We start from the raw sequence: 27966 nt of genomic DNA, 5'->3' as shown, positions 1-27966 counted from the left end.
TCCTGCCTTGTGCATAGCGAGCGCACGCCAGGCGTGAGGCTCCCTGCTCCTCCCCTCTCCTGCTTAGGCGTTCCTGCAGGGCTCCCATCCAGAGATTGACTGACTCCAGAGGACTCAAGTGGAATTGACGCACTACAGCGCTTCCTGCCTGCTGGGAAAGACTAATGTGATGTGATTATTGATCACCTGTGTGGGATTCTCTTACTATTTTTTTCTTGTTCCCTTTGGCATGGGAAAGAGCACATCCGAGTCAACATCCAGACAAACAAACAGAAGGAACAACATATGGAGAGCAGTGAGCACTGCAGCGTGAAGGCAGCAATTGGACCTGTACTTCTCCCTGGTTACTAAGAGCAAGTGAGAAAATAATAGTCAACGCTGTCCACCAAGCCTGTGGGTGGATGCGGCCAGCTGACTGCTATTACGGCGCAAGGAGACAGTGAGGAAGCTGCACAAGCTGTGATGACGATCCATAAATGGATCGTTACCTTCAGGCAGACTCATCTTGTTTAGTTTTCAACAAGATTCTTTATTAATCCTTTTATTCTGGGGGTAAAAAAAGACTTTCCACTGATTATTGGGGTTTAGAGTCCCTTGCAGTCTTTCTTTTGGAGATGAATGTGGAGATTGTTCCTAGGAGGATGGAGGACTGCTTGAGGACCAGCCTTCTGGCGCTGATGATGTTGAATTTGGTTCCGAGCACAGTTGGCACAGCCAACAGCGTCTATCCCAGGATACGGCTCTCACACAAAGGTAAGAAATATTCAGTTTGCTGTCTAATGTGAGATTCTGTTTGTTGCCAAAGTAGCAAACAATCAACATTCATAAGGCTTCTAAAGTAATTTCAGCTTAAAAAGCAAGTCATTGTGTCAAAATTTGTTTGAAAATTGCTCCGTACATCCATTCAATTTCTTTCGCTTATCCGAGATTGGGTCACCGGGGCAAGAATGGAGAATTAAAATGAAATTAAAAAAGGTTATACAGTTGAAACCCACATATTCATGGTGAGGCACAAATTCACCTTATAACTAATATTTGTGTGCGTGCGTGTGCATGTGTGTCTGTGTGTGAGGTGGGCTCAATTATATTATCTTTCTTAATATATTATCATTTATCATATTTGCAATTTTACTGTAATGTGGCCTTTTTTGAGCGTGTGAGGCAAAATATTGCCAAAAGTATGAGTGATCTGTATTACTCTATTACAGATCTTTAAATGAGACCTGGACCTGAGACTTTCTGCAATAAACACTTTTTTGTACAAGTTATCCACTGGACTAAACACTCTGTTCACAGTCCCCAAAATTGATTACCCAATCACATATTTAACAGCTGTGTTAGTTTTGTTAGTGACTACATTCAAATGCAGTCATATTCGGACTAAAGTCGAGTAAACGTCAAAGTTTAGGTTTCTGAAACATCCCAAATGTCTCTTTTGCCATGCATTAGGCAATAGGGTTATGCTAATAGTTTTATCTCAGATTGATTTGATTGATTGATTTACTGTTATTAAAAGATGATATGTCACTCAACACAGTAATAAATAGAATTGAATACCATTAATGTCATTGTACTGGTGTACGACAAAATTGGGGATTTGAAGAGCTAAGAGCTGTTGCAACTGAAATATAACATTTAACAAAAAGACATTATCAACAAAATTGAACAAGAATACAACAGAACACAAAACAAAAACTGTGACATTTCCACATATTGTATCCCTTGTTGTCAAAGCGATAAGCAATAATAAATAATTGGTTTCCTCCTTGCTTTGTATAGTCTGAGCTTCGCCCTGTTTTGTTTACTCCGGAGAAACCAATGCATAGCAAGTGGAAATGTAACAAGGCTGAAATGACTTCTCCTTAAGGACCCCAGTTTAAACGGCATAGTAACACTTATTCTAAGTAGTTTTGTATCAAAAGCCCCAGATTTCAGATTCCTTGCAATTAGAGCACACAGAGAAGGAGGTAACCCTAATGACTAAGTGACCATATATTTGGGAGAGAAGGGGGGGGGTCTTTCTTAGGTTATTCAAAATATAAGCATATTCGATTTTTTTGTGCCTGTCTGCAAGCAATTTAAAAACCTGAATATTGCCAATATTCAGGTTAACACGATTAGGCTGCATGTAAAATAACGACTAAACACAGTGTCAAAACCAGTATATTCCTTAAAACAGCTCAGCAAAACATCCCTAATATAACCAGGTTGCGTTGTCACTGCATGGATTGAGCACTTTTGGTTCACAACCAATCGAAGTGCAGAGCATTGTAGAGACAGCAGCCTCAAAAGTATCCAACTTTCTGACTAGCAAAGACGCCCATTGGCGCTTGACACTATCAGTGTGACTCCTGCGCTTTGGCATGCAGTCAAACGTTCATTGTTTTGCACCAGAATGCACTCCAAAAGTAATTCATCATAGCCATTGCAATTGCATGATACTGTACAATATGTGTGCTTAGTTTGCTGTACTATATACTATATTGTTAAAAGGTACAGCATGTAAATATGTTTATAAGCATTTGATTCATTATTAAAGTGGGGGGGTCATATTTTTTGGATTTTATGGATTATTCATGAAAAATATGCTATTCGTGTTCAGTCTTGGTAAACATCCACCATGAATTTTCAGGGTCCACCTCATATAAGTGTGACTATTTTGAACAATGAGGAATCAAATTTACGGTAATTCAGACCATTACAGTTGACAAGATTGCAGTAATATACAATCATAATTTGACAACCACCATTGCTAGCAATTTTGTGCAGGTATGGCATTAATCTTACATTTTTGAGCACTGTAACTTTCGTAGAAATTTGCCATCGCCTTCTTGCCTTACGGCAGTGCTTCTCAATTACATTTTGCCAAGCCCGCAATTTTCAACAACTGTTCGGGTTACAGTTTAGTCTAAAACAGAAAAAAAATAACCAAGTGCATCAAAGTGCCTGAAACTAAAAACGATGAAAATTCTTATTTTATTGCAATTACACTTCAAATGACAGAAACAAAGCCTTTTCCCCGGGGTCTTCCGCCATCACCTCACGCCCCAGCCAGGGGGGCCCGCCCCACTATTTATGGGATTCAAAGAATGGATAATGTAAAGGCATTTCTCGAGAAAAATGTGGGGAATTCCTGTAGTAATTCTTGGCCTACATCAAAGCCAACAGGCAGTTCCTGGTAAATTTTCGAAGCAAGCCATTTGAAAGACAAAAAAAGGAAACTTTACTGATCCTCTAACAAAGTTGAAGATTTTGACTTTTCCCACAGCACATCCCCAATTATTTCAATAAATTACCCTTTAAAGTGACCCAATATTTCGTCACTGACAGAAAATCAAACGAGTTTTAATAGTCAACTCCTTGGCCACAAAGACTCACAAGCATAAAGGCAGCATCCATGCTACATCAAATTAAACCCAAGGTTGTCATTTTTTATTCTTCCATCCCACAAAGAAGCAGTTCCGTATTTGTTCTGTACAACCATGGGGGCTGAGAACGCACAATGTGTCTGCCTTTAATTCCAAAATATCACAGCAATGGGTGAAGTACTGAGAAATAGGAATGAAGAAAGGTGGATACTTTGTGCTGGTTAACTTGGTGACGGTGTTGATAATGTTTTAATCTTCGCAGAATAAACGCTGTCATTTTTCTCACACATTTCTTTGATCGCTATAGCAACAGAGTGGTAAATCCACATAAGCCTGTTAGTCATGGTTGGCTATAGGTGTGGAATTTGAACGGTCAATAACTTATAAACACACAGCGCCATTGGACCTTTTATAAAATATTGGGGTCAGCAGTTACAACCGTGAAGCAGCACAATGTTGATTCATCTGTGCACAATAATTTGCCTCAGCTTTTGGGTCACGGCGGGATTCAAAAATTGTGAAGAGGGCTAAATAGTGGGGATCAGAATTTGTTTTGCCCTGATCATTGCATTGTGATAGAGATCAATCAATTTTAGATCATCAATTATTTAAAAGAATAACATTCACACATGTCGAGTGAGTTTAGATATTTGAAAAAAAATAATCATAATGGAACTTATGAGGTTTCAGAGCTAGGGTTACACTAAAAAAAAACGATTGAGTCAATATTACATCTAAACACTTATAGGTTATGAATATAAACCAAAAATAGAAAACCAGCAAATATGGCGATAACCCAGTATGCTTCGTAGTGCTGTGTGGGGACTATGGCAATTGAAAAACGTTTGATACCGGAACCAATACTAATTTATGAATGATATTTTCAAAACAAAAACTATATTCTAACAAACAGAAATTTAAATGATATATCTGTTTACATGCTATACTTTTTTTCATAACATGAATAAATAAATAATTCATTACAAGTATAAATAATAGTTGCAAACAAACAAATGCCCACTTTCCAGTTGTTGTTTTTTTCTTTGATTCCTCGGTCAAAAAAAAAAAGAAGTCTCCTTTCTCAGGACAAACAGGCGGACTCTCAGCTAACCTTATCCTCTGAATGTAAAATGTATGCTCTGAGGGTGTGGACGATGCTTGCACACAAAGATATCTTGTCAGGTTTGACAGCATTGGCAGCGTATCTCTTACATTCCACAAACCAACTCACTGTATTTCCATTGGTAAATGGCAGACCTCTATGCACAGCTGCATCTCATCGTGAGCATTCTCTGTGATGCTGAAAATACAGTACCTCCTCAAAACCAGGGAGCATCACTTTCTTCTGGAAAAAAAAAAAAAAAAAAGCAAAACACAGTCACGTTGCATGCCATCACGTTCATTCGGTATGGAAATGAAAGAGGAAGGCAGGGCTGGGAGGATTTTGTATATTTTGATGTTGAGCTTTATCTTCCACTCTCAGCCTTATGTTGCCTTTTGATTTAGCTAGGTACATCCCTGTCAAATAAAGCTAGATGAAAGTACCGAGTCAATATCACATGGATGACAGTTTAAGTCAACACAAGATGCGTGTATCAGCCTCAGTATTGTTCAGAGACTAAGTATTTCAAAGACCGTAAACCATACCTGTAGAAACACCCAAGCATTGCGCCATCTCAGTTGCTCTTAGATACAGCCAAGTCTGGATGTGATTTTGGATTGGAAGGGAAATGAAGTCCAGTCCCGCGTCCTAGTGGTGACGTGTGGCCTACTTATTCTTCAAATTCAGCTCAACGTCGTAGCTTATAGATCATACCTGTATATGAAAGTGCTCTTGATCCGCTGTGAAAAAATGCATTCCAGTGAACATCAAAAAGGAATACTAACACACCTCAGCCTCTGCTAATAATGCATGACTGATGTTCAATGTCAGCTAGACTCACACGCTTGTTAATCACCAAAATAATGAAGGATCTGTCAGCCAAGCTGTAAGTGCTTGACACCCCACCGAGTTGCGGTCTCTCTTTGGTCATACATGTTCTGGCTAGCAAAGAAATGGGGAACATGCAGTCATTCATTCAAGAGAACTCTTGAAGCCTCCATAGTATAAAGCTCCCTGGCGAATATATAGGCATCAGCATAAGAACCGGTACAATTGATTGTGGTCACCTATGACCATTCATTTAACTAAATGCACTGTGTCAGTAATGCAGTTGTTGTGCAGAAATTCACTGCGTCAAACCAACCGAGTTTTTTTTTTTTTTCTTTTATGGATCCCTTGCTCCATGTTGCGGTCTGTAAGTGGATGCCTACTGTATATTTTTTCCCAAGTTGAAAAGTCCCACTCAGACGCAGAGGGAAAACTCTGAATTTTTCACAAGCTGGTGGCTTGGACGTGGTTCAGGGAGAGAGCTGAGATGAATTCAAATGGTCTCCTTAGGCACATAGAGAAATATTACAAAAACATCTGCTATCATAACAGAGTGAAGTATCCGGGTCCACTTCTGCAAATGATGGACAGGACTAATGTGGAGGAAATACTTTTACTTGAGAATTGGAAGAATTCAGAAGAGGCCATCTATATTTAGGTTGAGCTTTCCATTGTTACAATGAAGTGTAATATAAAATAAGATGACGCTTAACAGCTGGTGTTTTGCATTCTCAAAGTTATAGTTGGCTTTTCATATCAGTACTCATGCTGCTCTATTTAGCCAGTGGCTTGAACAAAGAATGTTTGGACGAGAGGTAAAAAGTAATCTAAGACAATTCAAACAGTCCTGTTGCGATTGATTCTGCACCTTGAGAAGATTTGAAAAATACTTTTTGAGTGGTGAAACCTTGTATGTTTAACCTGCTTGGAACAATAGGAATCTTCAAATTTCTACTGGTAACTTCACATGAATTCCGCAAGGGCAGATCAGCATATCTGTCTTGGACGACCTTGCCAGCGAGCAAATATTTGCATGCCTTGATGTTCATATTCAGAGTTATTTCCACCCTTCCTTTTTTTTTCCCCAGTGTGTTTGATACAGATTTATATGAGATAACCGCTAAACAGTCGACATTCCAAGTTTCTACTTCAATCAAATTGTGTACTAAGTAAGTATCCAAAATTCAGAGCTGTTTTTAGAGCAGAAGCTGACCCTGCAGAATCCAAATATCCTCTAATGTCTTATGTATCTTACTCCAGGTGTTGATTCCAGTTTTGTGTTAATTAATTCCCCTTGCATAAGACGCAAACTATTTTGCTCCAGTTTTCATCCCTCTGCATTAGATGAGCATTTGCAAGTCTTCCAGACTTCTGTCATAACAGTCATAAGTTGTGCTGCTCATGAAACGTTTCACAGGGAGCTGCAAGTAAGGTGTTCGGGCTTGGCATGCATCAATTTACTCACTACGATCTCATTTGATATGCTGCTGATGGCTTGGTGGTTTTATTTCAATACAGCAGCTGCATTGCATTCTATTGTGAAGCAGAGAGACAAAAAAAAAAAAACCACCCCGCCCAAAAGGCCACCCAACAAATGGATGTCCTGGCTACCATGGCAACAGCAACTTACAATGTCCTGCTGCAATATTAACCTCATAACACACAACAATGTAACCACTTGCACTTCAGCTGACAAAAATGTGCTGGTTTGCCACAAATAGTTTGGGCACGGTCTCATACCTAATGCACATAGTTTATCTTCCAAGTTAAACGCCACATGCCGTCTCATCAAGAGGAGTAAATAACTAGGTGGAAAAAAAAAAGCTGAGATTGATGATTAGTCAGCTCATAATTATAGAGTAATAAAGACCTCCCCATCCCTTTAAACTGTTAATTTCAGACCTTCCACTGCCGGCAAAATGGCACTTCATATATTTTGTAGCTTTGAAAATGACGGGGCATGCACATTGCTCCAAGTAGGGGAATACCAGTGTAGTTCTGCAAATAGAAAAAGATTTTTTTTTTTAATACAATAAAAGTGAAGTGAGATGTGCAATTAACTTGAGTGGTGCACGTTCAGTTGTCAGACCTTCTGGCAAAATGGAGGTTTGACTGATTGGGTGAATCACACTTTGTAGGTCGACAAAGGAAAAACGATATCTTCAGCACACCTTCTCCCTGGGCTTTCACATCTCCACCTCATTTTGTCTGTGTATATCTCTGAACAGTTGCCCTCCCACTGTGTATGCGTGTTCATTAATCAGGTGTCAAGGGGGAGGCAGCTGGTAAAGCTCCGATGTTCTGTCTGACCTTTTCCTCGTGGGGAAAAAAAAAAACAAAAACAAAAAAAACAAGAAGAGGACTATGGTGTGAAGACTGAGATTACTTGAGCCTTCACAGATTATATTTGCGCTGATAAAATGGATCCTTGACATTTGAGTGTGACAATACACTTTTTTTGCATTGGAGAGAATATGGGTGTCTTCTATTAGACCTGATAGCATGATATAAACCCGGTCAAACCTTGTATTCTTCTATCTTGTATTCTCTCATAGAGACAATTGGTTTAATCTTTCCTAATGAAGTAGTTCCACCAAACAACCAAAAGACTGCTATAAAATCCCCATAACAAGTTCCTACTTCAACTTCTCACAATCACTTTGTTTTAAGAATGACAAAATGGCAAAAATTAGTCACATTCCGCATGCTTATGAAACTTAAGTGACTTAAGTTAAGACAACCCCACCCACCCCCAACATGGACTGTTCACTCTGCTCTCGTCAGGCTTCAGGTACAGGAGTGTAAAATGCACAACTAGTCAGACTCAGGAACTCTTTCACTTTCTTCCCTTCTGCACAATACAGCTGATGATATCACTCTAATAGCTGTGACGATGCCAAGAGCATACACCTTATTCCTGAATGTTTGGACTATTTTTACAGCTCCTATTACAAACCACTTGTAAAAAGCTGTGCCTAACCAAGCATGCACATGATCTGAATCTCCATGCTCACTTGCACATTAGTGCAGGTATCCTGCACATTATTGTAGATATCTGTACATATTCTACCTACTTACAGGTTTATATTATACTACCTGTTTTTAATGTACAGTTAACACCTTCACAAAAATTAAAGCATGACTAATACTCACAGATATATGTCACTCAAGGTACAGCTGGGGAACAGTAAACTGTAAATGACAAGAAAATCTTCACTCCAAGCCTTCTGTCTGTGAGAATAATATAACGCTTATTTTAGAATACCCACCACCACCCAAAAAAGTCCGCCTGCTCGCTTTAAGGGGCAGCAAATTGACAGCTGTTCAGATCTAATGTCCAATCATCATCAGTGACGATCACTATCTGAACCGTGATTGGTTGTTTCTTCAGCCTTGAGCACATGTGATAGTGGCAAAACACATTTTTAATTGGAGTAATTGTATATGAGATAATGAAGTTATCAAATGAATTATGGACAAATTAGTTATTTTTAGATTATTTATTTTTAACAAACTGAGGGGTGAACTTTTGCAGGTATTGGCGAAGGTCGCAAATGCGCACTCATCAGGGGGTTCGCAAGGGATTGCTAAAGGTTGGAAACTCTGACAAAACATTCTCCAAATGGTACCCAAAATTTTAATGGATTTGCTTGTTGAAAAAAATCTAACAGGCAAATGAATGATTGCTACCTTGAATTAACTCTGATTAGGAAACAGCATCCACTATCTTTGCCGACGTTCACTCATTAGTAAGATAGGGGCTTTATTTAGTATTCTTTTAAAATGTGATATGTGATTGTAATGACAATTCAGTGTTACCCTAGCTTTGCAAAATCCTGTAATTTGCCTAACGACGCAGACAGATGCACAGGGCCAGGACTGCCCGACTGGCAAAAAGCTTCTCCCCACAAACCATTCAGATTTTTAAATTCCTTACGAACTAATCTGCCTCCTACTGCATGCATGAACAATATATTGCACTAAAAGTTTGCACTACATGATTGTCTTCACTACATTATTAGCACCACAATATCTGTTTGTTGTTTATTTATTTATTGCTCGGTTATGGAATGTAGTCTGCTGCTCGGGAAGCCAACAGAATAAGAGTTTCATTGTGTGTTACAACTATGCATATAACGATGAGTCTCTTGGATTTTAGACAAATCTCTCTCCATAAATTCATATCAGATGAAATGGCACAGTGTGTTTAGCATGGTATGTTAAAATGTGATCAGCAGGAACGGCAACTGTCAGGCTGAGAGCGTCAAAGTGTGCAGTCATTCTATCGCTCCAATCTCCGGGGGCCAATTGAACGCTGGTGGTTCGCGGCAAGATGCTGCAATAACAAAGCCCAAGCCACTGGTAACCAATGGCAACAGGTGCTGTATGTCAGTTGAATTGGCAATTAGATGTGATTTCACAACAATATTATGCAGTTTGTATTTGAAGTTGGGAGCAGCAGATGCAGTAGAAAGACTAGTCAAGTCATTACTCTGGGACAGGCTGCCGGGAATAACTTCAACATAAAAGCGTAACGAGCTACTTTTGAACCGAGGTACTCGAATTACCCGAGGACTCATTTCGGCCCTATAATGAACATAAACATTAATCGCAGGAAGGATTATTAATCTTGGCTTGGGCATTGACATTGTAGACAAGTAAGAGTAAATATGAAACCGCTAAAGTTGTTCCACTTTCCATGTGGGACTCATCTCAATGTGTGACATCACTCCATTAACACAAGGGGGTTCCAGAGCACAAGGTTGTTTGCCGATAATGGCAACACACCCCAGACCTGGTGACCCTTGCACAACTCCGACAGAACACCGCATTTATGCTGAGGCCTCAAGGACAGTCGACTCTTTGCTTCACTTTGTTCAAGTTGTTTGTCTTCTATCGTATTTTCAGTCAGTGAGCAAGCGCCATACAAATATAAAGTGTGCTAATTTTACTACTGGCATCAAACACGAGCGTCAAATGGAAGGAACGATGAGTGAAAGTTTGTTTTTATGATCTCTTAGTTTATGCGACTCAAATCCCTCCGCCCCATCTGCTTAGAGACGTACGACTGAAAAAGTAGGTTGCTCACTGGCAAGCACATTGTAGTCTCAATGTTTCCACGCACACTCCAGACGAATGCAAATGTTTATTTGGATTGCAGAGCTCTGAATCGTCTGCATCTTCTTTCACTGCCTATCAGATGAAAGTGTCCGTCTTGGGGGGGAAGCCCCCCCGCCCCCCCACCCCTCCATGCATTTACCATTTGATGTGGTATCTCGGCCAACGGCAAAAAAAAAAGAAACCCTTCATCGCCACCTCTCACGTCTCTAGCTAGTGGCAAAGAAATTCCTTGTTGGCGTTGGATGATAGGAAGCAGTTTGAGAAGGAAGACGAAATGAGATGCAGAAATCCCCCTCGTTGCCTTTTCTATCAGTTCAAGATGTACAGCTGCACTTAATAACAGGAGAGACCGACAAATATGATTGCAGTGCACACCTGTTGTGTTTTAGACTAAAAGCGCACTCTTGTTAATTATAGTTTTAAGTTCAACACATCATAACTTATTTTGTTCAGCATTTTTTTATGAGAAGGGAAAAATTACAGCAAATCTGTTACTTTTCTGGTTTTTCCCTTTTTTTGTTCCATCCTCCATGTTTTGTTTCCGTCTGATTTATCCGACTTCCACCAAGCAACCTTTTCTTAATTTCCAGAGTTTCCAGTTGCTTATTTTTTTTTTTTTAATGGCTCCCAAGCACAGGTGAGGTTCAGAATCAATCGCTGTCTGCATCATTGGTCTTTAAAAAATTGACCCTGAATCTGTTTCACCAAAAGATTTCCATCATAAATATGGTTGGAGTATCGAGCCTTGAAAACTGATCTGTAACAGGACTAGTATCTGAACTCGGAAACATTCATGTTCAAAGATTTTGGATCCTCATTTTGATACCCGTTGGAAGACCTGAAGAAGTGTGCACACGTCATGGTCAAAAGTACATTTAAATGCAGTTTTTAAAACCTTGTGAAAATTAATTAACAGTCACTTCCTGAATTCACGTCTTCCTCTTTTCACGTGGGACTTTTTGCAGGTTTTTTGTCCATCTTCCTTTATTGCTTAATTTAACAACTTAAATGAAAAAATATTTTTCACATTTCACATTTCTGTTTTACTTGACTGAATCTTGGTTCATTATGTTATTGCTTTGTCAATTTAATGTCCTGTTTTAAAAAAAAAAAAGGAAGAAAATGAAAACTTCTCTGGCTATCAGCAAAACAGTCGACAAATAAATAAATGAATAATTAAGAGTTGTTGTACAGCCTTAAATGAATGTATTTTGACTGTTTGCTACATTGCTTCCTTTACTCATTCTTCCTACCCTTTTTTTCCCCACAATTAAATACCTACATCCTTCCTGCGCCGGTACGTCGAGCAATCATCCATGTTCTGTTATCAAACAAGACAAGTGAGAATTGGACGAGCAAGGTTTTTGACATGCGTGCTGTTTAAGCCATCATTTTAAATGGCCATCGATGTCTGTCATCTAAATAAGTGCTAGCAGACTTTGACTGCACACCGAAAAGAAGGAGTTCCTTGTTTTGTGAGCCAGACTGACACTCAAGCATCAGAATGGAATGCACTCCTTCAGCCAAGTTCCGTTGAACTGAAATGCGACCAAGAGAGATGCGAGTCTGCGTGCGTGCCGATTAGATAATTACAGGGAGCACGTATGGCTACTTGCCACACCACCTCAAATCGCTAACACCTAGCAATTCCAGACCCAGTACTACTCAAACAAACAGTTCCTGTTTTTCCAACATTGAGACCTTAATCGCAAAAAAGTACTACTTGCACTCACGTACTCCTCTGAGGATACATTATCCTATTTTAAACAAATGGGGGTGGGATTTTGCTATGGCTGACATATGAAAATGGGAAAAACGGTCCCTGCATCTATGTTCATGATCAAGTTTCCCTTAAGTATACAAACGATAGGAAAGAAAATCCAGCAATTAGCCCCTTCAACCTCAGCAGGTAGCAAATCCTCAGAACAAGGTTCTCCATTGTTGTGGTCCACATAAGTAAGACATTTTAGTGTGAGTACAACCCAAAGCAGAGTTTTCTTGGTGCCTAATCCTCACAATTCAAAAGTCATCTTGCTTAAACTTACATGGGTTCTTTTCCTGTCAACAACGGAATTTAACGGATTTGAAACATATCAGTCAGATGCGTGCAGTAGCGCCGGTCTAAGTTAAAAATATCAGGGTTCTTTCATACCTATGGAATAATGCTTTTCGATTTCATTACGATTCACCCGCCTGGGACAAACACAGGGTGTTCGTGCTTCGCGTGGCAAAGAGCTTTGTCATGGTTTGCTACATTTGCGTCTTTGTTGTAATCAATAGCGATGTCTGTCACAGCTTGATGCTTTGTATTTATGTGGTAGGCTAAACTTGAGCTGCTTTATTGGCGAGAAAGCCCCTTACAAACAACGCATGTCATTATACCGTTATAAAGTGCTATAAGGATGTTTTTTAAATTACATTTACCATTCATCGGACCAACAAGTCTCACCTACACCTCCATTTTCATGTCTTCCTGACTTTGCTGTCTCACGCTAAACAAAAAAAAAAAAATCAGCAATTTATAATGTTTAATAATTTGTAAAAAAACAACCCCCACCGAATAACAAACATTAATATAGATTTGTCAACAAATAATACCATATTTTTAACAAGTTCCAACATTATGTATTGTAAATGATTGTTAGGATTGCTGCGTAGCAACATTTGTGGCAGCATTGTGCGATAGATTGTCAGTTATTCTGTGAAGGTTTTCTCACATAGCTCTGCTGAGGCCAACACTCTTTGTAAGGTTACTTTGTGTGACCCTACTCAACATGCACTCCCACCAGAACGGAAGCAATTAAAATCCATTTTATTGAGGGCTGGTGTAAGGATTGGGCATGGCCAGGGCCTAAATTAAATCCCTTGTTGCGCGTGTAAACCTATCAAAATTTAACACACACCAGGTCACCCTTTTTCCATTCACAAGGACACCTGGTTCGGGCCTTTTGGGAGCAATGAAATCTTTTTTTTCTCCCTCTTTTAAATATAAGGCTGTTGAGTCTCAGAGAAAGTGTATTGGATTCAGCATCACTTTCTTTCAATCACCCTAAAAGTCTTGAAAGTGTTTCTGCTTATTTGCACCTTGTCTCCATGCAGCACATGGACGGCATGTTTTGTAGAAAGGCCTGTCAGTTTGCCAGCATCCATTTTTGTGCATAGTGGACACATGTGCAGCTCTCCGCAAAATACATGTGGATGGGAGTGTTCTTGTCCATATGTACTTCCATCGTATATGTTTCGAGTTCTTAAACGTGCAAAGATATCAATGTATTAGACATACAGCAGAATAAACACCAACATCTTGCTTTTTCATCAAAATAAAAGAAAAAATTAACTTTACTATGACATTAAATTGATGAACTGTAAATGTGTTTTAATATTACGGTGAACCATCAAATGTACCAACCTTCAGTCCTATCTCAAGTTTTGTAGATAGGTTCAATACAAATTTACATTTGTGTACTTTTCTACCTTCAGAGAACGTCGAAGCAACTCTTTCCCGCTGCCTAAAAGCACACTGTCATCTTACTGTGCAGCATGCATTTTTGGTGATTGATGTATGATGTGAGAACCTTAAGAGAGCAAAAGGAAGAGTTACCTCTTACCACATGGGAGGAAGAGACGAGATTAAAAGATAGCCCTCTGCTATTGCTCTGTCAATTGTTTGGGGAGATATTGAATTTGAAACACATGGCACATATGCACAGATATGACTCACACAAGCCTTTCTGTCATTCATATCTAAATTTGAGCATATACACCAGCGAATAATCTTTCATCAATGTGGCAGAGTATGTATGTGTGTTATCAGAAAAAAAAATACTTAACTATATACCAGAATATGTATAAGAATTTAAAAAAATGTTTAAGGGAATTACAAAACAATATGGTACATTAGAAAAATCCTCTGCCAAGATAAAATGTGTAAATTGGGCCTAATTGGAACTTTAGTCGTGTACTTCTTTAAGACAAAAAAAAAAACGACAAAAAATAAGCATGCAAAAGCACAGCATCCCACTCATAAAACAATTCAAGGGGTCTTTGGTTTACGGCAAAAAATACGTCGACTGCTTTATATTATTCATGACCTAGTAGGCCTACACCTGTTTTTCAAACAAATATATCCTGTTACGAATTTACTGGGGTGTGTCTAAAGTAATAAGACGACTTGTGTGCAAATTCGGGTAACGTTGCCGAGGTAGGAAATGAACTTCCTCATCAACAAAAAGGCACCATTAAACGTGTCACAGAAAGAAATGATCTAATATAGTTACAATAAGCTCACCCCAGCTTTATTTATAGATCGCTTTGCAGCAGAAGCAACAATATTAAATATTAAAGCAAAGCATTTACTCACCAAAAAACAGTCGAAGGGTAATATAATAGAAGAAATCCATTCTTGTTTATTTCTCCTGTGTTCATGGACACGATTGAGGCTTTAAGTTAACGTTTCAACGTAGCGGTCGTATTTCCGAGTTTGTATTCCTTTAGGACAGACATCCATTCGACGGTTGGATGTTGGCGAAATAAATACACATACACTAAAAGTCATTTTAGTTTGTTCAAAGACAGTTATCAGTTTATGCTTGTAACACGTGGTCAATTTGAGCTGAGTATCCAGTCAAATGCTAGCGCAACGCTGACGTCATCATGCGCCTGCTCAATCAATATATTTGTATTTATTTTTGACTGTGTCATTCCATTAAAGCACAGGTGTCAAACTCAAGGCCCGGGCGCCAGAACCGGCCCGCCACATCATTTTATGTGGCCCGCCAAATGCTGATTTGATTTCAAGTTTCTTGCTGAACTTGCAGATTGTCTTCAAAAATAACCATTTTCTGTTCCCGATCTATCTTTTGGACAGTTTTTATCGGCCTCTGTATTCAAAACTGTAAACCGGCAAAAACGGCCTTTATTAGACACGTGTTTTTTTTATTTTTAAGTCCAACATTTTCTGGATTTTAGAGAAATTAAAGGGGTACGTTAAAATTGAAGCTTTTTTAGACTATTTTTAGATTTATTCCGGCCCTCTAACAGACACTATAAGTACAATGTGGCCCACGATAAAAATCAGTTTGACGCCCTTGTATTACAGCATTATGCACCTGCTGCAGTTCTTTTGGAGATAAAAGATTTTGAATCTAAAGTGTGGACCTGATTTTTGTGGAAAAAAGTGAAGAAAAATAAATAAATGCATGAATAAGCTGTGTTTATTGTCCCTTCATTTTTGAATAGATGAGGAATAATTTCACACTGTTTCGGTTTTTAGAGGTAAAATGCAATTATTTATGGGTAGTCCGCACAGACACGGGAGCACATGAGCAATAGGAACCTAGGGAAGTCATTTAATAACAAGCCAAAGAGGAAAAAAAACCCCGTTGAATAAAAATCTCAAACACAGTCTTCATTGATTAGAATTCTTGTATTTTAAATCCCACATTTCACAACAAATACATCATGAAGCATGAATGTAGCAAACGAATATTGACAGAACACGGCTAATAATGCTTAATTCAGTTAACCATGTCTAACCTGGGCATGGGAAGTTTTGCACTGTTTGAAATACAATACAAACCGCCACTGCTGTGTTGTCATAATCATTTTTTGTTAATCCTCAACCTCTCGTGTTGATGCTATCCCAACAGAACTTTGGCAGTTGAACAGGACATGGGTGTTTCCTGGCAATGGAGTAACTCTTCAGCCCCAGACCATGCTGCTGGACGAGGGCCACGAGAGACTTTATGTCGGGGCCAAAAATGCTTTGTTCTCCCTCAGTCTGGACCAGGTTAACATGCATCACAGAGAGGTAGGCCTGATCCAAGAATAATGAATATTACTGGATCATGCGACATAATTAGATGTGTATGTTTAGACATATCAAACATATCATTTTATTTTGACTGCACGTACAGTCATGTGACTTGACACATTTGGAGCAATGGTATTAATTATCTACAGTTATTTTGTTCCCTCTACTCGTTTTCAGATCCAGTGGGCCAGTACTGAAGCTCAAATTGAAGAATGCTTGATGAAGGGCAGAGAAAAAGTACGTATATAAGTGCATATTTTGTCACAGTATTCATAAATCACTATTCTTTCAGTACTTGCATGTTCTGGAGTGAAGGCCAATAATGTTACAACTCTCTTTTAGAGCACGCTGACCTTTTTTTTTTCCCCTTGCCCCAAGCAGCCCACTGATGCATCGTCATCACTACTGTGATTTATTCATTCTAATTCTTCCAACAGATGGAGTGCGCAAACTACATCAAAGTTTTGCAGCAATATAACCAGACCCATCTCCTGGCTTGTGGGACAGCATCCTTTAATCCCATATGTGCCTTGGTACACGTGGGACACACGGGGAAGGTGAGACATTTTAGTACTGAACTCATCAGTCTCCACTTAGTTGCAATTGCCCAATTTGTTGGAGTGCTGTCCCACAGTTTGTATGCCTTATTTCTGAATTCATTGGTTTGGTTTCTTCATGCCTTCAGTTTCCTCTTCAGTGAGACGAATTTCATTCTTTATCTATTGCATACACTTTACTTGCAGATATTTCCAAAGAAAATTCAAGCCCCGATATTCTACCAATCACATCTAATAACCCCTTTAGCAGCAAGATGCAGGATTAAAAAATAAATGAATAAAAACAACAAAATAGTCCATGTTAAGTGAAAGTAAATATGCTGTTCGTATGGCACACCAGAGTAAATACAGTATTAACAAGAGCTTCCTAACAAAAGACTCTTAACAAGAGCTTCCTAACAAAATAGCTTGTGTTGACTTCTAAGAGCTTCCAAAAGTGCAATAAAGCCTGCATGGTAGTTGCATGGTTTTTCCACGCCACAAAAATGATGCGCTCTAAAGCGGCCATGCCAGCTCATAGCCCACGTCCAGATTTTGGCTGTCATGTCTGACTACCTGGGCCCAAGTGCATTATTGTTAGTCACGCCCAAAATATCAGGAAAAATGTAAAATAAAAAACAATCAAATCTAATAGCTCTACAACTGATTATTACATAGTTCTCAGTCTATGTGAATAGTTTAATCAAATATCGTTAACCTTCCAGTTATGTTGGATTGCAAGGAAATATAAAAGTGTCCCTGGGTCAACTTGACCCGGGTGTATTTAAGTCACCCAAATTGGTCAGAAATGTGGAAAATACAAACCAATATTCTGTTTTAACCTGTGATTTATGTTCACTTCTCTAGAACAGCAATAATATCTTCTGGTCAATTTGACCCAGAATATATTTTATCCAAAAGTGTTCAAAAGTGTTTGTAAACCATTCACAAAGTGACTAAGGCAACAAATAATTTATACCCGTGTGTTAAGTTTGTTTCTTTGAAATAGTAATATCCTGGGTCAATGTGACCCAGGGTCATGTCTCCAAAAGTTCTGAAACTTTGTGTGTGTGTGTGTGTGTGTGTGTGTGTGTGTGTGTGTGTGATCCTGCTAACAAATGTTGTGATATTTTTTCCTCCTCCAAAACTGTTAAATATTTATGCTTAGCCTGAAAATAAAAAAAAGAAGAAGAAAAAAGAAAATCCTTATTTTTTTGCAATTAAACTCCACATGACAAAAACAAAGCCTTTTCCCTGGAGTCATCGGCACCCCCCTGGCATCACCGCCCCACTATTTGAGAAGCGCTGGTCTAGTGAGTAGTGACCTGGAGCTGGCCTTTGTTACTGTCATCTGAGGGGCGGTATTCTCAGCACAGCGGGCTTCCGGGACCTTCCACATAAATCAATGACAGTTCTAAACCACCAGTGATGGTCGTAAAAATGCAGGCTGCGCATCAATGGTTGCGTGTGTGTGTGTGAGAGCCACCTGGCTGTCAGAGCTCCAAAATCACTCGTGCATATGGGTTGACCTCATATATATACCTGTAAAAGCAACAGGCTTTTATTTAGGCTCATCCATCACTTTCACTTAGCTCTCATCCATCATTTTCTATCCGCAGTTGACTTCGCCTTCATTACTAATCAGCCAGCCTGTTTCGTTTGGCTGTTTGATGTGTAATCATGCGCATACTGCTTTGTGCTGACAGGACAGGCTGTTTACTCTGCAAAAAGAGAGCATTACAAGCGGTAAAGGACGGTGTCCGTTCAGCCACCACAGTCCATGCACCTCTGCACTCTCAGGTGAAAATGAATCAGAGCTAAAATGTCACGCTACGTTCTTGTTTAAAATGCGGTTTAAGTCATTCAATGCTGCCATCTAGCGGTCTTATTCCATCATGTATTCAAGCTGCGTTGGCGCTTGTTTGTTTCAGGTGGAGAACTGTACGTCGGCCTCTACACAGACTACTGGGAGAACGATGCGGCCTTGTGTCGACTCAACAACCGCACTTACACCCGCACCGAGCGGGACGACAGGCAGCAGCTTAACGGTCAGTTGAAATCCATCCAATCATGAATTTTCAAGTCCGCACCTTCAAAGGATCCGAGACCACCCACTAGGCGGTGTTGTGGTGCACAACCGCAGTACAGAAAACTGCAGACATTGATTCACTTGTACTCAACTTTTTTCGCATTTGTATCTCTGCAGTCCCAAGATTTGTCGGGTCAGCGGTTATTCCCGATAACGACGACAAAGATGATGACAAAGTTTACTTCTTCTTCACCGAACGTGAGGTGGATGCAGAGGGGGTCAACAAGGCGGTCTACACCCGCGTCGGACGAGTCTGTGCGGTAAGGATCAGATATATTGTTATGGCCTTTTCTGGACAAAATCCATCATGAATCCAAAAGTGCTGAGAGCGCAGTCATCCATCACTTTGTCTCCTTTTGCGTCTCAGAATGATCAAGGAGGGCAGAGGATGCTGGTAAATAGATGGAGCTCCTTTCTGAAAACTCGACTCATTTGCTCTGTGGCTGGACCCGATGGCATCGATACTCACTTTGATTTACTTGGTGAGGACACGTGGTGTACTGTAATGTTGTATAAGTTCCGAGATCTATACATTAGCACAACTTGAATGATAATTAAGCATCTGATCAATATATTAAAATAAGTTTTTCCCAAATGCATCAAAATACAGCTCAAGATGCAACAAAAACAGATTAAACTTGTTTCGATATCACTGTATCTAACACAGGGAAACTAAAATTACAAAACGACAAATATTTACTCATGTTAACATTTCATAAATATTTCATTTTGTTTGAAATTTAAAATGCCAAAGGCACAATATGGATCAGTTCCATAATCAATAATTGCCATAAGGGAGAGGGAAAAAAACAACAACACAGATTTATATCTAATGTTACGTGCGTGTTATCGTATACTGTAAATCGTTATATTTTTATGTCTGGTGAGAGCCAGGTTAAAGTTGATATACATTACAGCTACTCAACTGCACCCACGTGTACATAGTTTTACACAAATAATAAGCAGTGATGAAAATGCGGTGGTGGTGAAGAGGGTGTAGTCTTTAAGGCTTAATGGAAATTGCTGCCAAATGCTGAATCTGGATCAGATCCAGATTAGACTCGGTACAGCATATGTTACGGTGTTCCCGCAAACAAATCGTCCTACTCATGAATTATAATATTTTAAATTTGTAAAATGGATTTTTGTAAATCTTAAAATAAAAATTGCTGTCAAATGCTGAATCTACATCAGACCCAGATTATATCTGGAGTGCATTGCATCTACTGCACTGCTTGTACTCACAACAAACCCCAAATTCAAATGAAGCATTAGCACCTAGTAAAAGGCATTTTATTTTTGACATTTAAACTTGACATTTAAACAAATGCTTAATCTGATTCTCATTTATGTGGTTAAGATGAAATCACATGAAATACAAGTATATTTGAGTGTTTGAACACGTTAAATGGGATATATTGTTTCAATGTCCAATTTACAATCTGCATAACATCCATATTTGTCTTTAGACATAGCCTCTCAACAGACACATGCTTTGAGGAATACCTAGCCTGCTTGAAATATCAACTTTCTAGAAAGCAAATAATTGGAGAGCCTGATATCGTTATGCTAACAACAACGCTTTCTCCTTGGTGCACATTCCAAAACAAATTGTGCTTTTTGTTTTTCAGAGGATGTCTATGTGTTGAAGAACAAAGATGGAAAAAACCCAGAAGTCTTTGGCCTTTTTAGCACAACCAGGTGAGGAAGATGACTTTGTGTTTCATGACATCAAGGCAAACTGATCGCTCACTTTTTTCCTTTTGCAGCGCGGTGTTCAAAGGCTATGCAGTATGTGTCTATCACATGGAAGACATCCGAGCGGCATTTAATGGCCCGTTTGCCTTCAGAGAAAGGCCAGAGCATCACTGGACACCTTCTGAAGATAAAGTTCCCTACCCACGACCTGGATCTGTAAGTCTGTTAAATGAATTGGCCATTTCATGACTTAGATACGTATTAAAAAAAAAGAAAATAGGTCTCAACTTAACCCACAATATTAACCAGGGCAAAGAGGATAGATGGAGAAACTATTTAACATGTATTGGACACTCTAAATTTTCCTTAGGTGTGTAAATGATTGTTCATCTCGGTGTGCTCTACAATTGGCTGGCAACCAATTCAGGGTGTTCCTCCGCTAACTGCCGATATGCCGCTGGGAAAGGCACCAGCAAGCCGGCGACCTGAGTGAGGATAAGCGGCTATAGATAATGCATGGTTGGATGGACTTTTTAACATCCCATTTCACCCCGGCACAGAAAATATTGTTTTGCATCCATAAAGAGATCGAATTGATGCAGTGACACGTAGCTCTGAGTGTCATCTGGACATTTTAGTTGGATATTTAATAGCTGTGTAGTAGTTTACTTAATGGAAACCTGTAAAGAGTGAACTACAACAGTCCCAAGACTGACCTCTGAAAAACTCTGCAAATCGTAGCTGTTTCATTTTAGACGGAGTTACCAATTTCAGCAAAGTGTTTACTGTCCTCAAAATAACCTTTACACCAATACGAGAGCTTCCAACACAATGTTCTAATCTCTGTAATAAAATCACATCGGGGACTGTGTCAAAGGCAATGCTCAGGTGCCGCAAAACTAAGATTTTGCCTGCATCACTGGGCAAACACAATTTTTCACCGCGATCAGCGTCGTCTCAGTCAGACTTATTAATAGAGGCTGCACTTTATAATCCTGTGTACTTTATGGTCCACAAAAAAAAGCAATACTCTATGCTCCCTAGGCCTGTTGACTTGATTGCAAAAGTGCCGCAATAATGAATTCACTGCACATTGGGTTTTATCTTTGACTGATGTCTTTTGAGCGGAACATCCCCATCAGCATGTAAAACACCTTGCTGAATGTTAGCAACCTCCTGCAGGCACCGCAAGCAGTCGCAGTCAGACTACAGCATAGCAGCTTTTTGTTATCTACACAGCAAAACCGTGTCAATGCAATTAATTTCCTTCTCGGCCGCTACCGCTCTAAATCTGTCATCTCCTTAACAGTGTGCCAGCAAAGTCAACGGTGGAGGCTTTTCAAGCTCGAAGGAGTTTCCAGATGAGGTTCTACGCTTTGTGCGCGCTCACCCAATGATGTATCATCCGGTTCTTCCACAACATCGAAGACCCGTCTTCCTGCAAACCGAGCCGAGCAAGAGAAAATTGACACAGATCGCGGTAGATAGGGTTCAAGCCCAGGATGGACACTACCATGTTCTCTACATTGGGACAGGTACTGATTATCCAATGTGAACACATCTTGATGAACAGCTCTTTAGTTAACCTTATACAGTAAGAACAGTGTTTTATCCATGTTTTCAAGAGTGTGTGCAGATTTGCATTATTCATATTATGAGGAACAGAATACAGTAGCTACTAAGTAGCATGATAGTAGCAGAATACAATATGTATGTATATTATATATATGTATATTATACAACACAATGTTATATTATAAGTACAATGCCAGATTGTGGGATTTGGTTTTATAAATACGCTGATACAGTAAGGTACAGTGCTAAAAAAAAAAGATGATTTAGTTTGGGATGATGTAAGACAATTGATATGGCTTGATGCATTATGTATGATAGAAACTATCAAGACAATCCACCATTGCTGCTTCTTCTCTTCAGATGACTCACTGGTGCTCAAAGTTATCACAATCTACAACAAAGACGCCAACACTATGGAAGAGGTGCTGCTGGAGGAGCTGCAAGTGTTTGAGGTGTGAATTTGACAACAATCTAGATCCGACCCAGATTAAACGTGGTTTTTACCCAAGAAATTGTACACACAAGCAACCTGTTCAAATTGAGTCATAGAAACATTTGAAATTAGAAAAAAAATGGCGGAAGGGTTATAATGTAAAATGGTTCCAAGTGCAAATGTGGGTGGGATTTGGCTTGAACTTGGTATTAATTCAGCTCTTTAAACATTTCATAAATTAACTGAATAGACATTATATCCACAAAAAATGTTCCTTTTCTTTTCATTTTCAAAATTTCAGGTTTAATTCAATCACAGTCAATAAACTAAACATTCACGTGTTCACACAGATGGTGACTGAAGAAGAATGAATCTATTCCGGAAGAACACCTTCTCTTCTTGTATATAAAGGGGAACTTTGTTCAACTTGGATAGTATATGTGAACCTAAACCAGGAATAGGAAGTAGTGACCCTTTATACGTGTAGCCAAATTTGCTGAAACCAATAAATAGCAAAAATTTAAAAAGATATAAAATTGAAAGTTCACATATGGATGAATATCAGATGCCCTTTGTGGCTTAAAATGTTTAAAAAGATCAAATGTTTTGGACAAAACCTTTGTTTTGTTAGTTTAACCCAGTGATTTTTGTCTAACCCTGTAAATGTCAAACTATAAAGTACATACTTTCATGTTATGCATGACCCCGTGCTACTAACGTGTTGACACAGACATCTATCTTTTTCACTTCCAGGTTCCAGCTCCAATAAAAGAAATGATTATATCTCCGAAACGGGTAAGACTTTTTTGCAATTAAAATACACCAAGTAAGATTCCTGCAATTCTACTTTTTAACCACAAGATGATAACATTGATTCAGTTTGCATGATGCATTATGTTCCGCCATAATTCCTGCATGGATTTAGAATTCTGTAGCATACTGAACATCCTGTTTGGGACATTTGATGTTCGCAGCAACAGTTGTATGTGGGCTCGGACATGGGCGTCGCCCAGGTCAAACTGCACCAGTGCGCTCTCTATGGATCTGAGTGCGCCGACTGTTGCCTGGCTCGAGACCCCTACTGTGCATGGGATGGCTTCACCTGCTCCAGCTACTACCCAGCTGGTGTGTACACTAAAAGGTAAGTGCTGGGTAGGGGTGGAAAAGTACTTATCTGAATTAAAAAAAAAAAAAAAAGTCTCCAGCTCTAAAACATACATACATTCATTTTGTCTGTTATAGACAATACCTAATTGTATGACTTGATAAAATGAAAAGAAAAAACTTTACTTTGGCATAGTAATATATAATATGATATAGAACAGACATTTTTTTTCAAATGTGGGGAGTTACACTCAAAAGTTATCCCCCCCCAAAAAAAATCAGCATAGTTTTATATTACACATGTAAAAACCCTTGTCTCCTTTTTATTTGCTCCCCTCCATCTCCGCAGGCGATTCAGGCGACAGGATATTCGCCATGGCAACGCAGTCCAGCTGTGCAACGGCCTGCAAATTGACGGTGTGTGGAAAAGAGCAGGCTCAAGCTTGTTGTATGTCAAAGAAATGTTGTATAAAAATGAACAATGGTGCTGATAGATGGTCCATGTCTGTTCATCCAGAGGATCAATGGCACAAATCCGAGGAAAAGACGGTGTTTGGTGTGGAGGGCAACAGCACGCTACTCAACTGTGTCCCTCGATCACTTCACGCCAAGGTGCTCTGGTTCCGACAAAATGGAGACAAGAAAGAAGAGGTGAGTGTCATCCTGCAAAGTCCTCATAGAATTGTGCTGTGAAAACAAATGCTACCTGTAGACAAGTGTCACATCACATGAATATCCAGGTGGAAGAGGCTTTAATCATTTTGAAATGGTTCCAATTGCCTTATTCTGCATACTATGCATAAGGTAGAGCTGCATGAGGTTGAGTGAGACTTTCAGTCAAAGCTATGATAGAAAAATTGAAAAATAGAAGAGGACATACTTTGCTCTACCCATTCTTTTAGAAAACTGTTTGTCAAATTCTACATATCATGTGATTCACTGCTTTCTTCTCCCTTTAGTTCAGGTCTCTTGAATTAATACAGTTTGAAATATTATGTTTAGTAAAATGGACTTTCACTTATATAGTGCTTTTCTACCTTGGGTACTCAAAGCGCTTAACACTAACTAGTCATTTACCTACCCAGTGTCTTGCTCAAGGACACTTTGAAATGGTTTTGATGGTCAGGGGATCGAACCCATAGCCTCTCAGCTGGGAGACGACCATTCTACCACCGAGCCATGCCGCCCAAAACAAATGCTCCCACAATTACGATTTAAAATGTCGTTTTAAAAAAAAAAAAAAAAGCTTTTAGTTGCTCATTGTGGTGCTGGATCAAGAGACAACAACTGAATTGAAAAAGAAAACAAAAGTCTCTATCTAAAGATAAATTATGTCGTTTTAAAGGATATGATTTAGTCGGGGCTAACATGAGCAGCATGTTACTGTATATTTATGTGTCGAAACCCAGCCTTCTCAAGAAAATGAGTTTTTCATGCATCACTGAACCACTGGAAATCATTATACAATATGCTGCCATATGCCTCAGTAATTGAGTATCCAACAGTTATATATTGGTTGGAAATCACTTCTCAGAAATATCACGTTGAAACTGGTGATTCTAAAACTGGGGTCCAGGGACCTTTGGGGGCCAGAGAGCCATAAATTGAGGTGACTCCAAATATTTTGAAATACATAATACTGTATCATCAATTATACTGCATAATTCAAATCCCACTTCCTTTTATTCATACCATAGGTTCACGAGAGTGAGCGTGTGATCTCAACCTCACATGGGCTTCTTCTTCTGAGTGTCATGAGTTCCGACGCCAGCGTGTACGTATGCCAAACGGTGGAACACGGCTATGTGCACACGCTACTGCGTGTGACTCTTCAAGTCCTCAGCGGGGAATCTCTGGCATCTGCCATCAGCCCTAACGGCAGGCCGGGAGGCAAAAGTGGAGCCCCCTGCCAGTCCCACGTCAACCCTGTGGCGGGCCCCAGTTTCAGCCCCAGGACTCTGGTGCCTGCCTCCCTACCGGGCCCTAACTCCAGGCAGTGGTACAAGGAGTTCCTCCAGCTGATTGACTACAGAGATGCCCAGCATGTGGAGGAGTATTGTGAGAAGGTGTGGTGCCCAGATAAGAAACGTAAAAAGAGCAAAAAGAAGTTTATCCCCTCAGGTGGGGAGAGGAAAGCTAAAGCCAGGTTGGCTGAAGGTAGTCATCGAGCCCCCAGGCACACACTTGACACCTGAAAGCACACACGCACACTCAAACACACACTTATCCCTTCATTAGAGAGTTTAGGAGTATTATGTACAAAGATTCACTTTCACACTTACGGACATTTTTGATTCATCAATGAACCAAACATGCATGTTTTGGAAAGGACATCAGTTCCTGCAGAACTAACCATGCAAGATTTGGACATGAGACTTTTCACCTGTAGGCAGGTGTGCAAACCACTTTTCTACCATGCTCCCTAAAAAAAATGTTCAGTCAAAAAGAATTTGCAGGCCAGAGGCATTGGCAGTCGTGATTTATCATTATTGTTTTTAAATATTTGCAATATCATTTTCATTTCCTTCTCTGAATGTTCTGGAAACATACCACATTGCCCAGAGACGTTGTGCTAGTCATCCCAACCTTTCTTAGCATTGCATTCATCCATGTACTATAATGTTTGTTCTTGTCAATGTTCTGGGTGAGCGAGAACCCCATGCTAGAATGACAGTTGGAACACAGGGCAAATTCACACTCGCATGCAATTGTAACAGGTAACTTTGAGTTTTCACCTAGATTTGATACACATGATTGGAATGTGGAGGGAAAAAATGAAGTACCCCAAGCAAGCAAACTCCTCATAGAAAGATCCAAGAATCAAACCCAGAATATTTTGAATGTGCAGCGATAACCACATGTCTGACTGTGATTCCAACTTAAGACAAAAATGCTTTGGCATTAGAACATATGAATCGCACAATTGTATGAGACAGGTCCAGTTCCACTGCTTCACTTTTCTGTACTATTCCTTCTAAATTCAAGTTCAAGCTGTTACATTTAGTTTAATGACACTGTTTTCAAATGCAGGACCTTTTTTTTTGTGCTATCAAGCGATGATGATCTGTTACAGACTGGCTGTCTGTCAGTAGTAAGAAAGACGAGGGCCTGCCCTTGCAGAGGCAAGAGGATGGGCGAAGCAATTAGGTGACAAGGACATTGATCCATGGAGACAAGGCACTGTAAATACAAGATCCCGTGGACTGACCCCATCAAGCCAGCCCCGTCGTCAACCCCAAAGCACCCTGACGTTTCTTTACAACTGTACTAGTGCTGTGACCGCACTGCATGTGTATCTCACTGTATCTGTCGTGACAGAAAAAAAAAAAAAACAACAGTAAATGTTCAGTAAAGCTCTTCTAATATCTTTATTCTTAATATTATTACACTAATGTATGATGATAACTTATTTTGTTTCTGGTTTATGTATTTTTTTTAGGAAAACATAAACTGGAACAAACGTAATGCTGTTATTTGTGTTTGTGTTATGACTGTTTCAATGATAATGTATAGCACAATGAAACAAAACCTCGATGAAAAATACAAGAAACTTTTGTTGTTGTTGTTTTTTATTTGAATCATTATCTCAATGAAAATAAAAGACAAAATTAAATCACTTGAAGACGTTGAATTAATGTTAAGCAATCTACCTGCCTTTATATGGCAGACAGACCCAGGGAACAGTGTTGGATTATTACCTGCATTCGCTATTTCGTATTCTGAGCTGCTTCCTAGTCCTACCTGTCATTTGCGTATCTCCTCGAGTTCTTTCTCCTTGTGAGTACCTGCCCTTTGGTTTGTTACTCTGCATCTGCTCCTATTTTTCTACCTAGATTCTGATGACGTTTCCCTGCTGACGCCGTGACCAATTGGACTGTACACCAGCAGTTCCCGAGATTTTTTCCTTCCCACGATGTGACGCTTTCAGTTGTTACTTTGTCTGGTCAGCGGTTAGTTCCTTCTTTGTCACTTTGTTAAATGCTCTTTGTGTTAATAAACTTTTGCCGGTATTCGTTTTTCGTTCAGTCTCTGTTGAGTCCAGTTAGCTTAATTAACACCCCGCCCATTATGGGATGTAATAATTGTTGTATACGATCCTAGCTTTGATAATCATATCACTGGATCAACAAGTGCTTGAAACTGAATAGAAAACGCCACTTTTTTGTCACTTAAAGACCAACATAGATTGTGTAGATGCCATAGTTTAATGTCCATTTAAATGATTCAACATTTAGCAGTTGAACACAAATTTATCTGATTATTTTACTCCTTTATACTTAGGAATAAAAGCAATCCCTCC

General features: G+C 39.4%; 1 protein-coding gene across 1 annotated transcript; it reads left to right on the top strand.

The window, feature by feature from the left end:
- On the top strand, positions 1 to 27317 carry sema3e (sema domain, immunoglobulin domain (Ig), short basic domain, secreted, (semaphorin) 3E). The gene is made up of 17 exons (XM_088417048.1): positions 1 to 753; positions 16068 to 16228; positions 16409 to 16468; positions 16669 to 16788; positions 18474 to 18567; positions 18699 to 18815; positions 18974 to 19116; positions 19224 to 19338; positions 20488 to 20557; positions 20626 to 20770; positions 21864 to 22089; positions 22490 to 22581; positions 23316 to 23357; positions 23537 to 23703; positions 24016 to 24083; positions 24184 to 24317; positions 25364 to 27317. Exons 1-17 carry the CDS (start codon positions 615 to 617, stop codon positions 25859 to 25861), a joined length of 2391 nt encoding a protein of 796 aa, XP_088273174.1. The 5' UTR covers positions 1 to 614; the 3' UTR covers positions 25862 to 27317.
- The last annotated feature ends 649 nt before the right edge of the window (positions 27318 to 27966 follow it).

Source organism: Hippichthys cyanospilos, chromosome 6, assembly GCF_059441005.1.
Source record: "Hippichthys cyanospilos isolate Australia breed blue-spotted pipefish chromosome 6, RoL_Hcya_1.0, whole genome shotgun sequence".
In the NCBI taxonomy this organism is placed as follows: Eukaryota; Metazoa; Chordata; class Actinopteri; order Syngnathiformes; family Syngnathidae; genus Hippichthys; species Hippichthys cyanospilos.
This window is presented reverse-complemented; position numbering and strand designations above follow the sequence as displayed.

What these genes read in the sequence shown, in the direction of transcription:
- sema3e (XM_088417048.1), top strand. Translation starts at nt 615, where the DNA reads ATGAATGTGGAGATTGTTCCTAGGAGGATGGAGGACTGCTTGAGGACC. An exon ending in TTAACATGCATCACAGAGAG is followed by an intron (nt 16,229 to 16,408) that starts GTAGGCCTGATC and finishes ACTCGTTTTCAG; the next exon opens with ATCCAGTGGGCCAGTACTGA. An exon ending in GCTGGTGTGTACACTAAAAG is followed by an intron (nt 23,704 to 24,015) that starts GTAAGTGCTGGG and finishes CCATCTCCGCAG; the next exon opens with GCGATTCAGGCGACAGGATA.